The 17,897-nt window shown below is 45.1% G+C and overlaps 4 protein-coding genes across 4 annotated transcripts; 3 read left to right on the top strand and 1 right to left on the bottom strand.

The window, feature by feature from the left end:
- The first annotated feature begins 299 nt into the window (after window positions 1-299).
- On the top strand, window positions 300-2,288 carry LOC133892860 (xylan glycosyltransferase MUCI21-like). The gene has a single exon (XM_062333839.1). The coding sequence runs from the start codon at window positions 467-469 to the stop codon at window positions 2,063-2,065; it is 1,599 nt and encodes a 532-aa protein (XP_062189823.1). The 5' UTR covers window positions 300-466; the 3' UTR covers window positions 2,066-2,288.
- Window positions 2,289-5,470: 3,182 nt separating this feature from the next.
- LOC133893183 (uncharacterized) lies at window positions 5,471-7,827 on the top strand. Its single transcript, XM_062334155.1, has 5 exons — window positions 5,471-5,756; window positions 6,211-6,346; window positions 6,752-6,889; window positions 6,990-7,111; window positions 7,382-7,827. The coding sequence occupies exons 1-5, from the start codon at window positions 5,704-5,706 to the stop codon at window positions 7,542-7,544; spliced, it is 612 nt and encodes a 203-aa protein (XP_062190139.1). The 5' UTR covers window positions 5,471-5,703; the 3' UTR covers window positions 7,545-7,827.
- A 363-nt stretch (window positions 7,828-8,190) lies between these two features.
- On the bottom strand, window positions 8,191-10,672 carry LOC133893182 (uncharacterized). The gene is made up of 5 exons (XM_062334154.1): window positions 10,192-10,672; window positions 9,948-10,111; window positions 8,898-9,579; window positions 8,717-8,808; window positions 8,191-8,629 (listed from the first exon to the last, which is right to left on the bottom strand). Exons 1-5 carry the CDS (start codon window positions 10,513-10,515, stop codon window positions 8,488-8,490), a joined length of 1,404 nt encoding a protein of 467 aa, XP_062190138.1. The 5' UTR covers window positions 10,516-10,672; the 3' UTR covers window positions 8,191-8,487.
- A 1,374-nt stretch (window positions 10,673-12,046) lies between these two features.
- Window positions 12,047-17,247, top strand: LOC133892436 (thioredoxin reductase NTRC). Its single transcript, XM_062333207.1, has 10 exons — window positions 12,047-12,317; window positions 12,511-12,724; window positions 12,817-12,922; window positions 13,368-13,633; window positions 14,397-14,676; window positions 14,999-15,106; window positions 15,417-15,503; window positions 15,579-15,683; window positions 16,250-16,380; window positions 17,002-17,247. Exons 1-10 carry the CDS (start codon window positions 12,125-12,127, stop codon window positions 17,060-17,062), a joined length of 1,551 nt encoding a protein of 516 aa, XP_062189191.1. The 5' UTR covers window positions 12,047-12,124; the 3' UTR covers window positions 17,063-17,247.
- Window positions 17,248-17,897: the final 650 nt, after the last annotated feature.

Below are 17,897 nucleotides of genomic sequence, written 5' to 3'. Positions count from 1 at the left end.
TTTCTTAGCTGTGTTTGTTTTATGTAACCAGTGATTATACAGGCTAGTAATATATGTTATAACAAATCCTGCACATCGTAATTTCTTAGTTGTAATGTATGTTTCAAGAAGCGACTGCGACGATGTCTGTTGAAAGGATATGGGTGAGGATTAGACCGGCTTTAATTTCTGAGATGTGAAATAGGAGGATGGAGCTTTGTTTACTGATCTAGACAAAATGCTTGATGCTGTTGTATAAGAAATCCTCTGCACAGATATTGTGCATTTAGTTCAAAGGACCCACCAAATGCTCCTCAAAGATGTTTGTTCCATCACTGCTGGCTGTGTTCCTGTAGCATAGTTCAACCTCTAACCGCTACTAGTTTTCTATACTCTTCTGCTGAGCCTTTTATATCTCTCCAGTTCTCTCCTCAGTCCTCCGAAACCTTCTCTCTCTCTCTTCTCTCTGTCTCTCTCTCTAGCAAACATGGTGCAGCAACAGCAGCAGCAGCACAGAATCTACATCTTGCAGTTCAGGAAGGGCGAGCCGGAGCAGGAGGTGTCATGCAAGGTGTCGCAACCCAAGGGCGCCGGTCGCCGGGTCACGTACTACTACCACGACTACGGCGGCGGTGGCAAGAACGGAAAGCCGGTGCACTTCAGGGCGCTCAACCTGCGGCGCTTCTTGGCCATGCTCTTGCTCTCCTTCCTCTGCGTCGGCACGCTGTTCGTGGCTCCCGTGTCCTTCCTCTCCTTCGTGCACAGCGACGACGGCGGGGCGGAGGCGGCGGCGGCCACGGCCGCGCGGGGTGGGGGCGCGTCTGGGCCGTGCTCGGACGTGGGCAACGATAGCCTCTGCTGCGACCGCACGTCCGAGCGCGCGGACATCTGCTTTGCGAAGGGGGACTTGCGCATGCACTCGGCGAGCGCGTCGTTCCAGCTCGTGTCCGGCAACTCAACGGTGGAGGAGGAGAAGATACGGCCGTACACGCGCAAGTGGGAGGCCAACGTCATGGCGACCATCGACGAGGTGCGCCTCCGCCGCGTGTCCCCCGGCGACGCCGCGCGATGCGATGTGCGGCACGACGTGCCGGCCGTGCTGTTCTCCACCGGCGGGTACACGGGCAACGTGTACCACGAGTTCAACGACGGCATCCTGCCGCTGTTCGTCACGGCTCAACACCTCCGGCGCCGCGTGGTGTTTGTGATCCTTGAGTACCACGACTGGTGGATCACCAAGTACGGCGACGTCGTGTCCCAACTATCGGCGTTCCCGCCGATCGACTTCACCGCTGACCGCCGCGTCCACTGCTTCCCCGAGGTAATCTCCGGCCTCCGCATCCACGGCGAGCTGACCGTGGACCCCGCGAAGACGCCCGAAGGCAAGAGCATCGGTGACTTCCGCAGGCTCCTCGACGACGCCTACCGCGGCCGCGTCCAGTTCCTCGAGCGCCTAGAACGCCGCGCCGCTCGCAAGCGCCACCGCCGCGCCACCGTCCCCCGCGCGCAGCACGCGCCCCCGAGGCACGCCTCTCATCAGGACAGGCCGAGGCTGGTGATCGTGTCGCGGACCGGCTCCCGCGTGATCGAGAACGAGGCGGACGTGGCCGCGCTGGCCGCGGACGTGGGCTTCGACGTGCACGTGATCCGCCCCGACCGCACCACCGAGATGTGCAAGATATACAGGGAGCTCAACTCCAGCGACGCCATGGTGGGCGTGCACGGCGCGGCCATGACGCACTTCCTCTTCATGCGCCCCGGCAAGGTGTTCATCCAGGTGGTGCCCCTCGGCACAGACTGGGCCGCCGGCGCCTACTACGGCGAGCCCGCGGCGCGGCTCGGCCTACGGTACGTCGGCTACAAGATCCTCCCCGAGGAGAGCTCGCTGTCCCGCGAGTACCCGACTGGCGACCCCGTGCTCACCGACCCCGCCGGCGTCGCGCAGCGCGGCTGGGACGTGACCAAGAAGGTGTACCTGGACCGGCAGAACGTCCGTCTCGACCTGGCGCGCTTCCGGGAGGAGCTCGTGAGAACTCACCAGTACTTGGTCGCCGGCAGCAGGAGGCTGCCAAGAGCAAGCGTGTGATCAATCAAACAGTCAATTTGACCTGGTTTAATTAACAAAAAAAAACTCAGCTTCGCATGCTATAGTTTTACACCCTTTTTTTACACCTTTTTTTGGTTATATACTGACTTCACCTGACAATTCTTTGCATTTGTTTGTGTGCTCCTGTACTTGTGATCGATCCATGGTTTACAGTCTGAACTTGCTGTGTATACATACTCAATAAAGAATCAATTACAGTGAATATCTAGGGTGTGCAATTTTGCATCTTTGTGGTTGGTGCATTCTTGGTTGTTGTTGCTGCTGCCTTATGGGAGTGTGTTCCGGAGCCAGCAGAGACAAGCTGCTGCTTGCAGGGCAAGAACCTCCGTGCCCGTTTCGAACGCGGGAATTTCACAGGATTCCAGTGGAGATTATACTATTTCTGATAAAAAACTGTTCGAAATTCTATGAACTGCTTCGCGTTACGGAAGGAAGGATGCATCTGAAACGCATGCAGGGTGGGAGATGTTTGCTCGCGTACGATGCTTGCAGGTTCATCAGGTGGGAGAAGCTTCCGTGTCTGCTCTCCCATTTCCAGCCAGCCTGTATCGATCGGCCTTTCAGTTGGTTGAGACAGAGTAATCAGCTTTCGATAATCGACAATAATGCCTGCTAATTAGTGGCCATAAAGCGTACGTCGCCTATCTGACTTGGACAACTCTAACGGAACTCTACAGTGCCACGGTGATGCATCAAGCATACCTTCTCGACCGGGCCTGTTTGAATCGCAGGAATTTCACGGTAAATAGTTCAGTTCTTTTCTTTGGGTAACCAGAAAAGATCTCCTAACGCGGGAAATTTTAACTCATAGGTCACTCGTAACCAATTTCATTATTCTTTACGGATATATAGACTATTAAAATCATTCATTTATGTTAAAAAAAGTATGTAAAAAAATCATAAGATAAATAAAAAAATTGATAAATGAAATAATATGACGGAGTTATCTTTTCCGTGGAACCATACCGAAACCATACGTAGAGGCTAGAAAGTGAGACGCAATACCGAAAGAAGAGATGCGATAGCTCGTAGCTGCAGCGTTCAGTGGTGGAATTTCACCAGTCACCACACATCCGGAGTGGGCGGCCTGTCTGCTTCGTTTCGTTCTGCAAAGGGAAAGGGGGACGCTTACGCGTGCGCGTTTACCGTGTCCCGTCGTCTGCTTGCGGTGGACAAATCGGACGGGGTGCCATTCATATCTGGAGCTTCCCGTCGACGTCGAGGCAGGGAATGGCTTCGGGTGCACGCGCACTGCTCCTGTGGTGGATGGCTTGGTGACGAAGGGGCCCCGATGTGGAAGAAAACATCCGCTTCTGTTCTGGGATGTGCTGTGTGCGAGAAGTTTGGCGATTTTTCGGAACAAGCACTTCACTGCTAGCATCAGTCACTGTGCTGTTTCTTTCTTGTGAGAATTGAATTGTTTCCTGTGAAATCGTGAAAATTCCTATGTTCCAAACACTACTTTATCAGATTTCTTTTTCGATTGTGTTTAGCGAGGATTAGGTGCCTTTGTTGGCTGATAAGTTTGAATGGAATAGTGTTATCTCTGTTTTTTTAGAATGATTTGATTTAATTTTCTGTTTGATTAGATAGATGGAATGCATCGGTTTTTGTTTGGTCGGTAGGATTATTATGGATAGGATGAGTTATTTTTCTGTTTGGTTGAATTGATTGGATGAGCTGAGTTAGTTATGATAATTTTTTTTAAAAACTTACCCCTTGATTGTAGGTTTTGTGCATATTTGATTTTTTTAAATTCAAAATTAATTAAAAAGATAATATCATATGAAATGATAAAAATGCATATAAATGAAGCATTACGAAGGAACATATTTTTCACCAAATAACTTTGGATTGAAAATATTTTTATAAATTAGTACATCACATGAGAAAAATATTAGTGATTTTTTTTAGATTTTTGTGACTTTATTTGAGACATTAAAAATTACTAGAAGTTATAAAAGTATGTTTATTCGAATAATTTTATTAAAAAATTTAGACTACTCTTGTACTCCCGGATAAAATCGAGAATTAAATAAAAATTATGAACACACATACAACAACAGCTGGCTAGCTAGCAGCAACAGCGCAGCCGTCTCGGCGAGGAGGTGGATGGCTTTGTCAGCCTCTTTTCCCCGGCTCGATCCATCCAGCATCTTCAAAAAATATTCCTTTTGTTGGATGATCATATTCATATCAAGCTTGCAACCAAACGGCTAAAAACATGATAACCCTATCCCATCTAGATTTGATTTCTTCAACCAAACACTGCTTTAGTTGATATCTAGGAGAAGGACTGACTAAAGAGTGGATAAGTTATGCAAACAGAAGATCCTAAGCAGAAGGGGCATACTATTCTTGCTATGTGATGTTTTGGTTTTTCTTCTTCTTCTGAGAAACACATGTAGAAACACACGTGTAACTCATAGACACACGCATACATTTACATCACTATATGCACGTAATCATATAACACATACGGAAGATCGAAGATGCAAAGTTTAAAGATTAACGAAGTTATTGCATATATCTCGTTATCAATAGATACATCGTTTATCACTAAAATAAAATTCCTCTTGTCCTCTGTTGATGATGTTCTTGTTGGTGTCAGGCAACTGAGTGGGTCGTGTTTTCAAGCTGGCTAGAAGTCCCCTCTTATGGATGTTCAGTAGGTCTGTCTGAGTCTTGGTTTATCTGTTCTAGTGTCGTTTATTTTGCTATGTTTGACCGTGGTGGAACCATACCTTTGCAATTTCGTTGCTTCGGCGAGGAAATTCGGGATGCCCCGTTCTGAAAACGAAAAAAGGTTTAGCGAGGCTTGTAATATAATGACAAATTGTGCAACAATAAAGCTCCGCTTCTCCTCAAAAATAAAAGAAAAAGGAAGAAAAATTGCTCTGCTGGCAGTGAGGAAAAGTAGAGAAGAAAAAGAACGGGCCGAGAGCCCATGGAAGCCTGCCTACTTGGAGCATCATCACATACGGCCCATTAACGCCCACAAGGCGAGCAAAACATCCGTTCGGCTGCAACAAATCAGCCCATTAGCCGCATCATCTCCAGCCCAAATCGATCATGTCCCCGACCAAGCATTCAATAGAAACGGACAGGTGGGCCCCGGCGGCCCGCCGGTCAGCGCTACACTCTTGTTCCTTTTTTTTCGAATTGAATATGAATCCGAATCGAATTTCGACACGTCATATTGAATTTCGATTTGTATTTCAAATATTTAAATTGTATACTAAATCGAACATCTAAATTCAAGTTGAATTGCAACAACATATCCGTGTTCCGTGCTGGTAACCATCTCTCGCTGCTCGCTCGCCAAGCCACGTGGCACGCTCGACGAGCACCTCGTTTCCGATTCCGACCCGAAACAGAGGAGTCCCCTCGCTGCTCGTATCTTCTTCGGCTCGGGAAAACCTCTTCCGTTTCGACCTTCTCTAATCCCCCTACTCTCCGTCCACCCTTCCGCCTTCCCCACCAAACCCGCCTCCGCTCGTCGCCCCCTTCGACGACCAGGCCAGAGCCCGCGACTGGACGCGGTCTCGATTGGCAGCTCGGCTCGGACGGCGAGACTTGGATCTCGGTGGTGGTTGATCTGTCTGGAATAGCAAGCCATGGCGGCCACGGACTCCGACCCCGCCGTCACCACCTCCACCTGCGCGCACTGGTAACGCGCCCTTCTCCTGTCTTCTTCCTCCCAGTCTCTCCCGTACCGCCGCAAATTGATTCCTTGTGTGCGATGATAACAGGATAGGTCTGGGATCACGAATTGCTACATATTTACACTAATGATTCGTTTATTTGCGTCGCCGCTTGTTTTTTAGGGGTATTTCAGGCTTACTTTGTGGTTATATGTAAAAAACATGCCACATGGTACCTTTGCCTTGTGGAAGGCCTTGTGCTAATTGTAGAACAATCGGTCGCATGTACATTACTTTGTCCAGTTTTATCCAATTAATGACTTCTTACATAGGTAGCATATCAGGTATTGGTATGATTAGCACGGTGTACGGGACATGATTTGCGGATGTGGGTTATTAACTGTAGTTATCTTCGTATTCTTTAGTCAGCTGGAATTTTGGATGTCGATTATTAACTATAGTTCTCTGTATATTCTATAGTCACCGGGAAATTCCATCTTCAAACATTGCATTGCACAGTGTGCACTGTGCTCGAAACCTTCAAAAGTGCGAACATTGCGGAGATATGGTTCCAAGGAAGCTTATGGATGAACACTACGACGAAAACCATGCTCCGGTACGTTTCCAAATTGCAAGCTTCTCTGAACTGTGTTGTTTAGAGTTTCCTAATTATTTTCACTGTCTGTTCATAGTACTGCGGAAGTTAAGTCTTACATTAAGAAACACAGAAACTTGCATCACTGTTCAGTTCCTTCTGACCTAAATTAATCTGCAACATTACATAAATGCATATGTTATAATCAGATTACAGCAAAAGATACATTTTGTTTTACAATTATGAATGTGGCAGGCAGCATTGTTTTCCGTAACCTCTAAGTTAACGTGAAGAAAGTGTCTTCTTTAACACCGAGTTAATATGAACAAATGAAGAGATGGCAATAGATATACACCTTCCTAGATTTTACCATCTTTGAATTTACTAATTTAAGCATCTGCGCCACTAATCATATTACGGATACAGGTGAATTGCTCACTTTGCAAACGCAGTGTAGAACGTGAGCTATGGGATCTTCATACAGGCATACAATGCCCACAGAGGATGCTCGCATGCCAATACTGTGAGTTTGAACTGCCCGCAATCGATCTTTTTGAGCATCAGGTATGGATATATCTCACATCCTAAGCTCTTACTTTGAAAGCTAATTTCAAATACAGTTCTCTATGTTTTAAATTCTAATTATGATGGTTATGTGGTACAGGATGTATGTGGAAATCGAACAGAATATTGTCAAATTTGCAGGAAGTACATCAGACTTCGTGAATGGATTGGACATGAACTCCAGTTCCATACGAACTCAAATGCTGCTACAGAACTTTCAAGGTAACCTTCTAAATGGTTCCTTCCATTTCATTTAATCTTCAAGACAACTTCTAGCTAGATTGGTGATGTTAATAACTTCGGTTTTAGCAAAATAAGTAAGTCATATGCGTTATGCTAGTTTAGTGATTCCTTCGTCCCATGCTTAAAGTATCATTTGCATGTACATTGTTCGGCTGGACATAAAATGTGTCTATTGCTGTAGCAAGTAACAACTAATAAATAAGATATTGTTAGAAAATCAAGCTTACCTTGTGAGGATATGAATTTCAGTGACAGAACTATGCTGGAAGAAGAGCGTGCTCCGGTGGCAGCAGCGGAGCATCCAGTACGACCTACCGCCCATGCTTCACATCGCACACAACTGCTCTTGACAATTGCAATAACTGGAATTGCGGTTATAATTGGATCAATCTTGTACCAAAAGAAGGGATGACCGTGCGAAGTCCACTGACCGGGGAGGTGGGGACTGATAAATGTTCCAAGCATGAATGTAAAGCAGTCTTTTGACGTCTCTTTATGTATAAATTCATTCATAATCCATATTTAGAACTTGTACCCTGAGAATACAGCTTGAACCCCCGTTCAAGAGAAAAAAAAGGAATAGTGCAGCTTAAACTACAACATAGGTCCGTTTATTTTAGCTGTGGATTGTGAAAAGTAGTTTGCATATTGTAAAAGTTAGATTGTGAAAGCTGAATTATAAAAGTTAGATTGTATCATCAAGCTGATAGAAAGTGGATTGCTGAATTGTTACAATCTGAAAACTGAATTGTACAGTTCAGCTTTTACAATCTAACCAATCTGTAAGTTAAAATAAACAGGCCTATAGACAAAGCACTAGATCTGTAGTTGTTTTGTGCTCCTTGTTCCAGTAAATGTTATCTCCAATCAAACATGCTGGCGTTTGGCAATCTACGCAAAACCTGTGTTCTCATTTACAATTGCAATAGTCTTAAATGGCTTCGCAGCAATTCTTTTTCTTGCTTGCGGCCAGCGGTCAGTCACGAACTCCCGATATATAGCTATATGCTGAGGTAGTTTGTTGCCAGATGCTAATATTCTCATCACTATTGTTTTGTCAAAATCTGCCTTTCATTTCCATTTCTTTTGCGAGACTTTGTAATGTCGACCGCAAAACATTAGAAGCAGCTGGGAACACGTTTCCCTCTGAAAATGCTACTAACTCAGAAACTTTCAGGACTTTGTTATCATTGTAGAAGCAGCGCGAAGATTGAAAACCAACTTTTTCTTACACTGGATCGTGCCAATAAATAGAACAATCAGCAACTACAACGATCACACTAAACAGCAACGATTTTGTCCTGATCCTGTTTGCAAAAGAAAATAATTCTCACGAGCCATGCCTGCATTGCTAACTATCCACCGCTGCTTTCTTCAAGTGGTTTTTTTTCCTTGCGAGTATTCTTCAAGTGGCTTGCAGTAAATAGCCTGTAGTTGGATGGTTCCATCTCACGAATCTTCCCAAATTGCTTGTCGTAGAAGCCCCATAACTCGAACCTGTTTCAGACCAAATAACAGGGAACAGTGTCAGCATGTCAGACACATGCTAACCAAAGCTCTACAGAGTATCAGAACAGGATGTACCAGTATGCCAAGAACTGGAATGGCGCATACTTGCCGTAGAGTTTATCTAATTCCTCATGAACAGAACTGATGGTACTTGCTCTTTTATGAATCTGCAATAAATTTCAGATATAGTACACGGCATACTGAAATTCATCAACTATGAAATCTCAAATGCAAGGTTCCAGGAGAGGGAAAATACCTGCTTCAAATGCCTAATTGTCTCGGTATCAGCAGGAATCGTGTGGAAAAACCCCATGCACATGAGCACATTGGCACGAGTGAAAGGGCCAAATCCAGAGATAGTGGACAACTCTTTATTCAGTCTTTCATAGGGTGATGGGATCGTGGATACCTCTTCAGCAGCTGGTACAGACATTTTACGCATCTCTTCAAGTTTCTGTAGACATACCTTTCCTTCTACAATGCTGCGCACAAGCATTACAATTCGCTTTGCTCGATATCCAAGATTACAATGCTTGGCTAAAAAGTCTTCATCAAGATTCACCAATTCTTCTGGCGTGGGAAAATCACCGATGCAATCTTCCAAGTGAGGAGCATTGCTCAACCTAAGCTCTGAAGGATCCAAGGAGTCACATGCGCTGCCTGTTTCACTTGCAACAGAGGGCAAGCTAGACAAAATTTCGTTTGTTTCCGAATGTGTTAGATCATTGCTACTACCACTTGCCAGTCTTGGATCCTCCAACTTATCCTCTGCAAATCTTGTTTCTAGCTTGACACGAACACTCTGCCTCTTGCTGCGCTTCCTTTTATGTTCCCTAATTGGAGGTGTCCTGGTTTGAAAATCGTCAATACTGGATGAACGCTTCAGCTCTGATTGAAGCTCACACAATGCAGTAGCCATTGACAAGGTTCTTGTCCATCTGCAGTTAGAAAGCACAGATGTGTAAAATGTCTTGCTATCAGGGTTAAAAATATTTGATAAACTATGTACTTTCGACACACTCCGATTTTATGTTCAGATATATTCGATTACACAGCTACAATGTTTCATCTTGGAAGTTAACATGAAGCTAACCCCAGCTCGTATTTACTGGTGAAGCACAGTAAAAAAAAATTATCGCGTGATTGTATTGCCACGTAGGATAATCTCTCTTGTGATCACCGGTATACATGTAAGACGCCAATGTGTAAAGATCCTAACTTTTTTTTCCTTGGCGAGACTGAAGATCCCAACTTGCTTGTATCATCACACACACATGAATGAAGGGGAAAGCTAAACCGACTCAACTGGCAATTGCAGAGAAGAATGCACTTGACCATGTCCTCGAACAGCGTGGGCGAGCGGAAGACGCGCCCGAACCCCGCCTCCCGCGCCGAAGGGTGCATCGCCTGGAACTCCGCCACCGCCGCCCCGTCCTCCTCCGACAACCGCAACATCCGCCGCACTTGCTCCTGCGGACCAGACCAGAAATCAGAAAACGCGTATCGCTTCGGCAACAAAGCCTTAGATCTCCACCCATTCAAGCGCTCACGAGGATGTAGTACTGGTCGAGCGAGGAGAGGTCGCCGGCGCCCCGGACGGAGACGAGGAGCGCGGAGTCCGGGCGCGCGGGGTGGGCGGAGACGCGAGCGAGGAGGGACGCGCTGCGGTCGGAGGCGAGGCGGAGCGGGCGCACGAGCGCGCGGGTGGCAGGGTCCCACCGGTTGGGCGCCATCATGAACAGCCCGTGGCTGCACACGGCCGCCGCCAGGTCGAACGGCGCCGCGCCGCCGAGCGGGAGCTCCAGCTCCAGGTCCACGCGGGGCTGGGGTTCAGCCCGCCGGCGCGCGGCGGCGCCTCCGCTTGGGGTCGGCATGGCCGTGTTTTCGGGAGCGCAGGCGGCGGTGCGAATTGAGAGGGAACGATCGAGCAACGGGCGTCGCCGGTTCGGGCGCTCGGCAGGAGTCGCCGCTTTTCTGAAGCAAGGCGTGGGTCTGTGTGACAGACTGACAGTGCGAGTATGTTGACGAGGGGATTGACTGGGTCATCGGGTGATGTACAACAGCTGCTTTTATGGGTTAGCCGTTAGCCGTTGAAAGCTACTCCCTCGTTCAACAATGTACTGCGTAATTGTTTTAAAAAATCAAAGTTATAAGTTTTGGTCGATAATTAGTTAACTTATATGTATATTTAGTATATAAAATTTATTTTAATAGATTTGTATTCGAATGTACTTTTAATATGATATTGATATAAGTTTTGGTCGATAATTAGTCAATTATATGAATGTTTAGTATATAAAATTTATTTTAATAGATTTGTATTTGAATGTATTTTTAATATGATATTAATTTTATAGTAATTGATAATATATTTTAAGAGAAATTAACAGTCAAATTTATTTTAGATGACTTTTTCAAAACAAGACATGTCTTACATTTTTTCAAATACAGGGAGTGTTTTTTTTTTTTTTTTTTAGCATAACAGGTAGCCTTTCATTGGTTCAACAGATCGTTACATAAAGAAGCCCGGACAAAAACCGGAGCTTCATGAAACCAGACAGAATCAGGGAGTGTTTGTGATGCTAGGTAGTGTTTATCGTTTAAGATTTCTTACTCCATACGGTTTATTAGTAATTTCTATCTCCAAGTGTTATGAGACTCTTTTTCTTTTAAAACCAAGTCACTTGAGTAGAAATCATGTAGTTTTAGTCATGTAACTTGTAAGTAGAGTCGAATGATATGTAACCAAGCGGTTTTAGTTTTGTAACTTTAAATAAGTCTAACGATTTGTTGAGTAGTTTTGGCTTATTGAATACACAATCTAAGATCAAATGAAAATGAAAATGAGTAAATTTTATGGCAGGTCACTGAATGACTCATTTAGGTTGTGATACTTTGAGATGCACATTAGATCACAAAAGTGTCAAAGTTTATCATTCTTTTTGTTTCTCAGCTTGTGCTAGCGGCTCTCCATGTTGGTATTCTAAGGAGTGGCGATAATGCGGCAATAGAAGGAGTTTTAATTTTAATTGTTGTAAGGATAGAGTAAGATGCACGTTATGTTGTAGTAACTGTGGTTCTAGATGTCACAAGGCACACGTCACAGTTTGATCGGTGGATTATAATAAATTACCTATGTTTAAACTATAACTTTAACCAGATGAAGGGGATTTTTTTTCACGGTGAACTTGCACGGTTTGATGATTCATGATAGCTTAAGCCGAAAACGACAATGGTGACTTGGTGAGGTGGGGGGCAGACCGGCGCAACGCAAGGTTGTGAAGGACCAACCAAAGGCCGCCTGCTCGAGCCTTCGTCGATCGGCATGTGTCCCATCTGGCCATCTCTCCCGTTGGCTCGTGCGCCCTCCCCCACCCACCCAGCCCACCCCCCCTATCCATCCAGTCATCCACTCTACACCCTCCGCCACCACCAACGCAGCCGCCTGCCCGCCGCCTCTCCCTCCCTCCCTCCCCGCTCGCGATGGCGGTCACGCGCGTCGCCGTGGCCGCCGCCCTCTCGGCCGCCCCGCCCTCCTCCCGCCGCCGCCGGGGCGCCCTCCCCTCCTCCTCCTGCCGCCTTCTCCCCGCCGCCCGCGCACCGAAGGCGCTGCGCGCCGCTGCTGCCCCCGCCGCCGGCGCGGTCGACGAGGATGCCCCCGCCTCGCCTCCCTCAGGTGCGCCACCCCCTCTTGCTTCCGCCGCTTTCGGATTTCAGATTGGATTGCCCTCAAAGCGCGACTTGCTCTTGCAATAGACGGTAGGATACTCGCTTAGCCGCATTTGATCTGGGAGCGGTCGAAGTAGCAGTGGGTTACTCGCAGTGGAGCTAAAAGCGAAGCGTGGTAAAGTGGATGGTTGCTCTTGCAGATCCTAGCAAGGGAGTGGAGAACCTGGTGATCATTGGCTCTGGCCCTGCCGGGTACACTGCTGCTATTTACGCTGCCCGGGCGAACCTGAAGCCCATCGTGTTCGAAGGTTACCAGGTGGGTGGTGTCCCTGGTGGGCAGCTGATGACCACGACCGAGGTGGAGAATTTCCCTGGTTTCCCAGATGGTATAACCGGACCTGATCTGATGGACAGGTAAGAGTGTTCACTGTCGTAGCTACATGAATCGAAATAATAATGTCATGTTCCTGTACTTATGTCATCACGGGGGGCATGGATTAAACCAGAATGCGGAAGCAAGCCGAACGCTGGGGTGCGGAGCTTCACCAAGAGGATGTTGAGTTTGTGAATGTAAAGAGCAGCCCATTTGTTATTAGTAGTAGCGATCGTGAGGTACACACTTTTGTTCTCTTCCTCTTGTTCTTCCATATTCTGTTTTGGATCTTTTCCTCAAGGTAGTGTTGTATGTATATGTTGTGGCTGTTCAATGATCATTAGTATGATTTAATGAAAACTAAAGTCCATAGATAACGGGAAAACAATGGATATTTTGTATGAACTAGAATATAAGGATAAAAGAGTAAACTTTTGAGCTCCGGGCTACTGGTCTACTGCAGTGGTTTATGTGGTTTTCTTAATTAGGCCTTACACTATTGTCTAGTCTTATGATTGACCTCTGTATTTGTTCTATAATCTCTCTCTCTCTCTCTCTCTCTCTCTCTCTTGTATGTGTAACAAATACCCGTCTGATGTCACAGTCACCTATTATACACTTATAATGCACTTGAACTGCTTTACACATTATTTCCCCCTGCACTCATCTCAGTTGCATATATAGGTGAAGTGTCATAGTGTAATCATTGCAACTGGAGCTACAGCTAAGCGCCTTCGATTGCCTCGCGAGGATGAATTTTGGAGTAGAGGTATCAGCGCATGCGCAATATGTGATGGAGCATCACCACTGTTTAAGGGCCAAAATCTTGCAGTTGTTGGAGGTGGTGATACAGCTACAGAAGAAGCAATATATTTGACAAAATATGCTCGTCATGTTCATTTACTTGTTCGAAGGAGTCAACTACAAGCATCCAGAGCTATGCAGGACAGGTAAAATAATTTGAAGTCTTTTTCCCTAGAAAAGTTCTATTCTGTTCACGTAAACATATTGCCGATGGATTGCCAGTATTTCACTTATTTTAAGCCTCAGTACTTATTAATTACTTGAACTATTATAAGAGGAATGGTGGATTGGTTTCTCCTTTTAGCTATAGTAACCTTTTGGATTATGATGGTGTGGTAATATGTTGGGCTACCACTTTCTAATGTTGGTTATATCTGTGGCATTGTACAATATTGTACTTTAGTCCACAATAATTTACATAATGTCCGTGCACCTGCAAAAACGCTCCAGCAGAGTTGTTTCCGGTGCTACAGTACTGCGGAGGGAGAATGAGGTACTCCAAATTTGTGGATTCTCTCTCCTGATCTCATCACTGTTCATAGAGGATGATTGTCGATCCGAAGGGAGGAGGAGAGTAATGGAAGGTAGGAAATAGAGTAGCTGCTGGAGATGGAAAAAATAGGAGATGCTGCAATAGTGTTAGGGGATGCTGTAATAGTGTTATAGGGGATGCCAATATTGCAGCTTGGTTCGTGTTAGCTGTTCACCAAGTTAGATATTAAAAATCGAGCATTGCCTGAGTTTTCACGGAACCTGCAGACTGTCATTGTTTTGGAACTTATCTGTAGATGAAGTTATTATGTTCTTTGAAGGGTGTTAGCTCCTGTTCAGTCACATGAAATATTAATGAGGTAAAACTTCAATTCCCTGAATGTTTGGTTAACAGGTTGATTATGGCGAATGTTTCAGAGTACTCAACAACCCCAACATAACAGTACATTTCAATACAGAAGCCGTGGATGTTGTTAGCAATGACAAAGGCCAGATGTCTGGTATTCAACTCAAGAAAATCAATACAGGAGAGGAATCAGTTCTTGAGGTGAAAGGTCTATTTTATGGCATAGGACATACTCCAAACAGTCAGCTGTTACAAGGTCAAATTGAACTTGATAGTGCTGGCTATATTTTGGTCAAAGAAGGTTCAGCGAAAACTTCAGTTGATGGTGTATTTGCTGCTGGTGATGTGCAGGTAACTTCATCCTTCACCTCCTGTATGGAACTTCTACATGGTTTGCAGCGTATCTTATTTTTCGAAACTTGGGTTAAATCTTGTTGCAGTTCATATGCACCACTGTCATCAGCATGACATGTCTTTGTCATCTCACTTAGTATATCATTTCTTGATGGCTCAAGAAGGAAACCCCTGCCTCTTAGTGTTTGAAAATCCCTCGGTATAAAGTGCAATCAATATTGTGCTAGATGTGTATTTGTGAAATCGAGATATTTTGATCAACCTTTTAGCCATTCCATGACCATTTTGGTTTTTATACTTCTCTAGTCTGTACCTGCAGGATCATGAATGGAGGCAAGCTGTTACTGCAGCTGGATCTGGATGCATAGCTGCTTTGTCAGTTGAAAGATACTTAGTTGCCAATGATCTTCTTGTTGAATTTCACCAGGTATTTTTCCCCCTCACAGCATCTGTTTCTTTATGGCAATTGGTGCACATACCAACTTTATTTTGCCCCCCCCCCCATATTTCTAGTTTCCTGGTCACCATTGCCATGCCATGTAACCACATTGGAAATTTTCCATGTATGAAATTTGGAGTTTAGACTTTCATCACTATGTTATATAGGTAGGTGGATTTGTGAATGGATGCCACGAGCTATTACCCATCTTCCGTACATGCATACTTAATGCATCTTTATCATCTTCTGTAGGTTGCAAGATACATATCTTTGTTCTAATTTGTTTATTGAATTGCAGCCTGTTCGCGAGGAAACAAAGAAGGATGTTACAGACAAAGATGTTGAAATGGGCTTTGACATTTCTCACACGAAACACAAGGGACAGGTATTTACACATGGTTTGGCTTATATGATGCAAATATTGATGTGAAAACTGATCCTGAGCTTGCTTTTGTTGCAGTATGCACTCCGGAAAATATACCATGAGAGTCCACGGCTCATTTGTGTTCTATACACTTCTCCCACATGTGGTCCCTGCAGAACCTTAAAACCAATTTTGAGCAAGGTTAGTTCCTGAAAGTTGAAATGAACTTAGAACATCATGAGGCGTCATTCAAAATAAATAACTTGGGCCTTGATAAACAGCTATTTTCAACTACACAACTAGAAATAACTTTTCTCTCTACTCTGCGCTCTTGTTTCTCTTGACCATTGTGCATTTATAGTGACAATCCAGTACTTGCGATTTGGATCTGCTAGGAGCATGTTGGACCTCTTATCTCTGATCTAGAAATAAAATACCGAATCCATAAAAAAGAGGGTTAAGCCAGCCAAGATACGGATTCAGGGTCCCAACACTACTACTTTATTGATTTATTTTTAGGCCTTATCTTGTTTGCAGCACAACCTTACAATCAATCTTAAAAATACACTTTTTTTCTCATAATGATAGGAACTTGGAACCTACCACTTGGGCGTTAAAAGTTAAAATCAATAGTTGCTCGACTAACATTGTGTGTGCCACGGCAACTGCTACACGCCTGCTGATATTGTGCTACAGAAGTTCTCATTCCATCATGTGTTAGTTTGGTTGGCTGTTTTATTACTTGCTAATGATGATATTTCTTCCAGGTCATAGATGAGTATGATGAACACGTTCATTTTGTTGAAATCGACATTGAGGAGGATCCTGAAGTAGCAGAAGCTGGAGGCATCATGGGAACACCTTGTGTTCAATTCTTTAAGAATAAAGAAATGCTCAGGTTTGCCATCTTTACTTAGATTAGTTTGGCTAGCTCTTTGTTTACTATAAGATCTGTTCATGTTTGTGCCTATCTATTTTCTTCTAGGAAATGGTAGATCATATATTTTCTAAAGAATACTGAACTCCACTTGCAACCTAAGATGTATCTTTGCTAAATTTAGATTAGCTGATGTATGAGTATTTCATTGTGCTTGGTCAATCTTTGTGCTCCACTCGTTTGCAATATTTTTACATGTTTTACATCACTCTGCACTCTCCAATTGGAGGTTTTGGTAACGAAAAGGACAGTTTAATGGATGCTGGACTTGTGAATAGTCAGTCGTAACAAATCCTACAGTACCACAAACCTTGGATCCAAACACAAGCCTACCTGAGACATGTCCTGAAAATGAGGCCAAATCACACAAATAATTGATAGCATGCTTGTTTTGTCTTGATATATTCAAATATTCAGAGCGACTTCTCAAATCATAATCACAACGGAACTTCTGTTGAATATGTCAACTTCTTTGACGTTTCAGAGTGCTGTGGAACTCCTTTGGTGCCAGTTTTAATTGATGTCATTGTAATGTCATAGTAGGAACAGCCTTCTCATCTTTTGTAATCTTGGAACATGCAGGACTGTCTCTGGTGTGAAAATGAAGAAGGAATATCGGGAGTTTATTGAGTCGAACAAATGAGCCGAACCCCGACACGTTTCAAAGTTTTTTGAAGTGTAATGGTTCTTTTGCGCTCTTTAGATGCCACTCCGGTGGCCAATTTTTGGTCAGAGTCTAAGATGAGCCTGGTGTAGTGCGATGTAAAGGATTTTCACAAATAGCTCATATTGGATTCAACAGCACAAAATATATTCTTTGTTGCACGACGTATATGGAGTTGACCTCCTGCTGATCATTGTTATCAATGTGCAAACTACTTCACAGATTTACCCTCTATTATTCTTCAGTACATACTCGATAATGTTGCAATCTATTATTTGATCAGAAGGAAGCAACTGAAAGATGTTGGGAAAAAGAATGTCTACGTTTTCTGATGCACCGCGGAGGATTTGAGCTTTTTCTTCGTCGGATCTATCTTGTACTAGCTGCTCATTGCGGAACGTACCAGTCACCAACTCACCATCCAACACCAAGCCATTCCCCCTCCTAATCGCACGCTCCGCCAGACCCTGCCAGGCAACCACCCCCTCCGCCGTTCTCCGCGTCCACAGCCCTCACCGCACTCGTCTCCCGTCGGCCCGATGTCCCTCCGTCCCTGCCGGCCTCGTCCGCCGCCGCCGCCGCCAGAAAAAATGAGCACTGCTGCAGCACAGCACAACCGGACCCCGCCTGTCGCCCGAGAGGCCGAGACGAGTCACTCCACCACGCGTCAGCCTGCCCAGTGCCCACACCCGACACGGAAACAAAACCATGCGGGCGGTAATCCGCCTTCAGATCCTTCGTTTATCCGCCACGCAAAACCGGCGCCATCGGTGATCGGGCCAGCCAATCCCCACCTCAAATAACTCCCCGCCTC

Source organism: Phragmites australis, chromosome 15 (assembly GCF_958298935.1).
Source record: "Phragmites australis chromosome 15, lpPhrAust1.1, whole genome shotgun sequence".
NCBI classification, from domain to species: Eukaryota; Viridiplantae; Streptophyta; class Magnoliopsida; order Poales; family Poaceae; genus Phragmites; species Phragmites australis.
This window is presented reverse-complemented; position numbering and strand designations above follow the sequence as displayed.

Excerpts from the sequence above, each read along its gene's own strand:
- LOC133893183 (XM_062334155.1), top strand. The coding sequence starts at position 5,704 with ATGGCGGCCACGGACTCCGACCCCGCCGTCACCACCTCCACCTGCGCG. Across the intron at positions 6,347-6,751 it reads ACGACGAAAACCATGCTCCG|GTGAATTGCTCACTTTGCAA; the intron begins GTACGTTTCCAA and ends TTACGGATACAG. Across the intron at positions 7,112-7,381 it reads GCTGCTACAGAACTTTCAAG|TGACAGAACTATGCTGGAAG; the intron begins GTAACCTTCTAA and ends TATGAATTTCAG.
- LOC133892860 (XM_062333839.1), top strand. The coding sequence starts at position 467 with ATGGTGCAGCAACAGCAGCAGCAGCACAGAATCTACATCTTGCAGTTC.
- LOC133893182 (XM_062334154.1), bottom strand. The coding sequence starts at position 10,515 with ATGCCGACCCCAAGCGGAGGCGCCGCCGCGCGCCGGCGGGCTGAACCC. Across the intron at positions 8,809-8,897 it reads CAATTAGGCATTTGAAGCAG|ATTCATAAAAGAGCAAGTAC; the intron begins GTATTTTCCCTC and ends AATTTATTGCAG. Across the intron at positions 8,630-8,716 it reads TTCCAGTTCTTGGCATACTG|GTTCGAGTTATGGGGCTTCT; the intron begins GTACATCCTGTT and ends GGTCTGAAACAG.
- LOC133892436 (XM_062333207.1), top strand. The coding sequence starts at position 12,125 with ATGGCGGTCACGCGCGTCGCCGTGGCCGCCGCCCTCTCGGCCGCCCCG. Across the intron at positions 12,725-12,816 it reads GGACCTGATCTGATGGACAG|AATGCGGAAGCAAGCCGAAC; the intron begins GTAAGAGTGTTC and ends GGATTAAACCAG. Across the intron at positions 14,677-14,998 it reads TTGCTGCTGGTGATGTGCAG|GATCATGAATGGAGGCAAGC; the intron begins GTAACTTCATCC and ends CTGTACCTGCAG.